Below are 2,931 nucleotides of genomic sequence, written 5' to 3' on the forward strand. Positions count from 1 at the left end.
TGTAGATTTTGTGGGAGTAATGACAACCACTACAAGGCCATGAATGTACCAATTGGTTCATATGAGAAGAGTACCCCACCTGTTCTCATAAATTGCTCTTACATTCTTTCTGGCCTCTCTTCCACAATGTTCCCTAAGCCTTGGAGGGCATGATAGAGATATCTCATTTAGTGTTAAGCATGCAACAGCCTCTTATTTTCAGATTTTATGAGTTTGAGTCTTCTCAGTGTCATCTCCATAAATAAGCTTCTCTGGCTAGCTGTGAGAGCATCATTAGTACTCAATCTGCCACTCCTGAAATGTTCTCTGGGTGCTGGCAGGTGTGATAGGGATGACCTGTCCAGTGCTAAACACTGGGCTTTCTCTTATCATTTTGATGAATCTTGGCTTTTCTCAGTATTCATTGCCATCTGTAAAAAGAAGGTTCTCTAACCAAAACCAAGAACAACATTAATCAAAAGAATTAAATGTACATATATTTAGAAGGAATTTTTATGGGCATAATGTATCCTTTTGTTTATATGAGTACTGCTGTTGTTCAGTGAGGAGAATAAACAAGTTCCAATAGAGACCATAGAAATATGTAGTGAAGTACAACAGATGTTGGTATCTGCATAATTTGACTCTCTGTCTGTTTGTCTGTCTGTCTCTCTCTCTCGTGTGTGTGTGTGTGTGTGTGTGTGTGCGCGCGCGCGCACGCACGCGCACGTGTTTCAGGTTCCTCTCCATGTAATAGATTGAACTCCCAGATCCATCCACAAGGCCACACAGGTAGGCTCCCTATGTATGAGATCTTCACAGTTTTTGAAATGGAGGCATTTTCCCATAGAGTTCATGAGTCTTGCTTACAAATATACAATGCTTTGTGGATACTTCTCAGTCATGTTTCAGCAGATGGGAGAGCTTTATCACTGACACAGGAAATAGAAGGAACAGGGAGAACTGTTCTGGGCAACTGCTCAGTGGAAGCCTCTTCCCTTATCTCATGGCCACTTTCAGTCCACCTGTCTAGAGTACCTGTAGACTGTGTCCATCTCACCCCCTCCATCCTGAGCATGGACTATGTATAGAGAGAATACCTCATTTCACTCAGCAGGAAAAGTGATCCTGGTATGCACATCTTTGCTTATATTTGTGGTTGGGTACTAAATGCATAGACCCATTATGTGAAGGAGTTGATGTGCATAGTCCACACATCATCACAGACTGAGATCTGCCCTTGGACTACTCTTTCCTTTAACATGTGATCAAGAGAATAGAAATTAAGCCATTGTTTTCCACTGGAACAGATTTCTCATTACATGGAACTAATTTTTACCTATGTTTTAAAATACTTTTTAGTTAAGAATAAAGGCCAACATTCTTGTGGAGGAAGTCAACTTGTATCTCCCACCCTGAGACAAGACAATGCTGCCCATGGCCCCTGGAAATCAGTCAGCTGTGACTATGTTCATCCTACAGAGATTTGTGGATGATCCTTGGCTCCGGACTGCTCTCTTCTGTCTCTTCTTCACTCTTTTTATGGTGGCCCTGTTTGGCAATGGCCTGATTGTCATGACTATCCACTGTAGTCCAAACCTCCACACACCTATGTACTTCTTTCTGGTCAATCTTGCACTGTTGGACGTGGTTTGCACTGCAACAGTCCTGCCCAAGGTCCTACAGAGCCTAGTGGCTGAAAACACTATCTCTTTTGGGGGATGCCTCACCCAAATGTTTGTCTTCTCCTGGGTCCTGGGCTCTGAACTTCTGCTATTCTCTGCGATGGCTTATGACCGCTACTTGGCCATCTGTCAGCCATTGCACTATGGTACCCTTATGAGTGACGGGACCTGTGTAGCCTTGGCAGCCTTTGTATGGTCCACAGGGGCTCTCAATTCCTTGGTGCTCACCTGTCTAGTGTTGCCTCTGTCCTTTTGTGGCCCCAACATCATCACACACTTCCTTTGTGAGATCCCATCAGTGCTACTGCTATCCTGTAGCCCCACATTCATCAATGATATCATGACAGTCATTACAGACATGTTTCTGACTGGCCTGAATTTTCTACTGACCATGACGTCCTACGGCTTCATCATTGCCAGCATCCTGCGAATCCGTTCAGCTGAGGGCAAGCAGCGTGCTTTCTCCACCTGCTCTGCCCACTTGGTGGTGGTCACTGTGTACTACTCAACTGTGCTCTACACCTACATCCGACCAGCCCTGGGATCTTCTGGACTCTTAGACAAGATCACTGCCATCCTGTACACCACTGTGACCCCATCTCTCAACCCCCTTATCTATACCCTGAGAAACAAAGAATTCAAAGCATCCTTTAAGAAACTGGTATTTTTCTCTCAATGAGTCTAAGACAGGAGAAATTCTTTAAATAGCTTAAAAGGGACTGAGGGACTCTCAGTCCCTTCTTTTATGTATCCCCTGACTTGGGAGACACAGGCTATACAATCATCCCAGGCTACCTTTCCAAATCTGTGTGTAGGGAATGTCATACACTGTACCAAATAATAATGGATTTGTCAATTTTGAAAATGTTTTAGTAAGCCTTATGCCATTCTGTATATCTCATACCTTTGGAAGTGTGTCTATACATTCAAACTCTTTTGGGGGAGGGAGGAGGCAAGCCCAATAGACTGGCCTTGTTAAGAGAGAGACAGAGCTGGAATACCAGGACCTCTAGCCACTGTAATCAAAACTCTAGATATGTGTGCCCCCTTGTGAGCATGTGCAACACTGTGTACTTGCATCACTGTGCATCTGGCTTACGTGGAACCTGGAGAGTCGAATGTCAGTCTTTAGGCTTCACAAGCAAGCAGTTTAACTGCTAAATCATCTCTCCAGCCCAAGTTCAAACTTTTTAAACATGAAGATATTTATGTGACTCATTAACAAATTCAACTACTAGTTATATCTGGAGTGTAGTTTTCAAAAAAT

At 43.6% G+C, this 2,931-nt stretch overlaps 1 protein-coding gene across 1 annotated transcript; it reads left to right on the forward strand.

Moving 5' to 3' along the window:
• The first annotated feature begins 1,416 nt into the window (after nt 1–1,416).
• LOC101593859 (olfactory receptor 13A1-like) lies at nt 1,417–2,343 on the forward strand. Its single transcript, XM_004669634.2, has one exon. The coding sequence runs from the start codon at nt 1,417–1,419 to the stop codon at nt 2,341–2,343; it is 927 nt and encodes a 308-aa protein (XP_004669691.2).
• The last annotated feature ends 588 nt before the right edge of the window (nt 2,344–2,931 follow it).

Source organism: Jaculus jaculus, chromosome 1 (assembly GCF_020740685.1).
Source record: "Jaculus jaculus isolate mJacJac1 chromosome 1, mJacJac1.mat.Y.cur, whole genome shotgun sequence".
NCBI classification, from domain to species: Eukaryota; Metazoa; Chordata; class Mammalia; order Rodentia; family Dipodidae; genus Jaculus; species Jaculus jaculus.

Coding starts and splice junctions, on each gene's coding strand:
- LOC101593859 (XM_004669634.2), top strand. CDS start 1,417: ATGGCCCCTGGAAATCAGTCAGCTGTGACTATGTTCATCCTACAGAGA.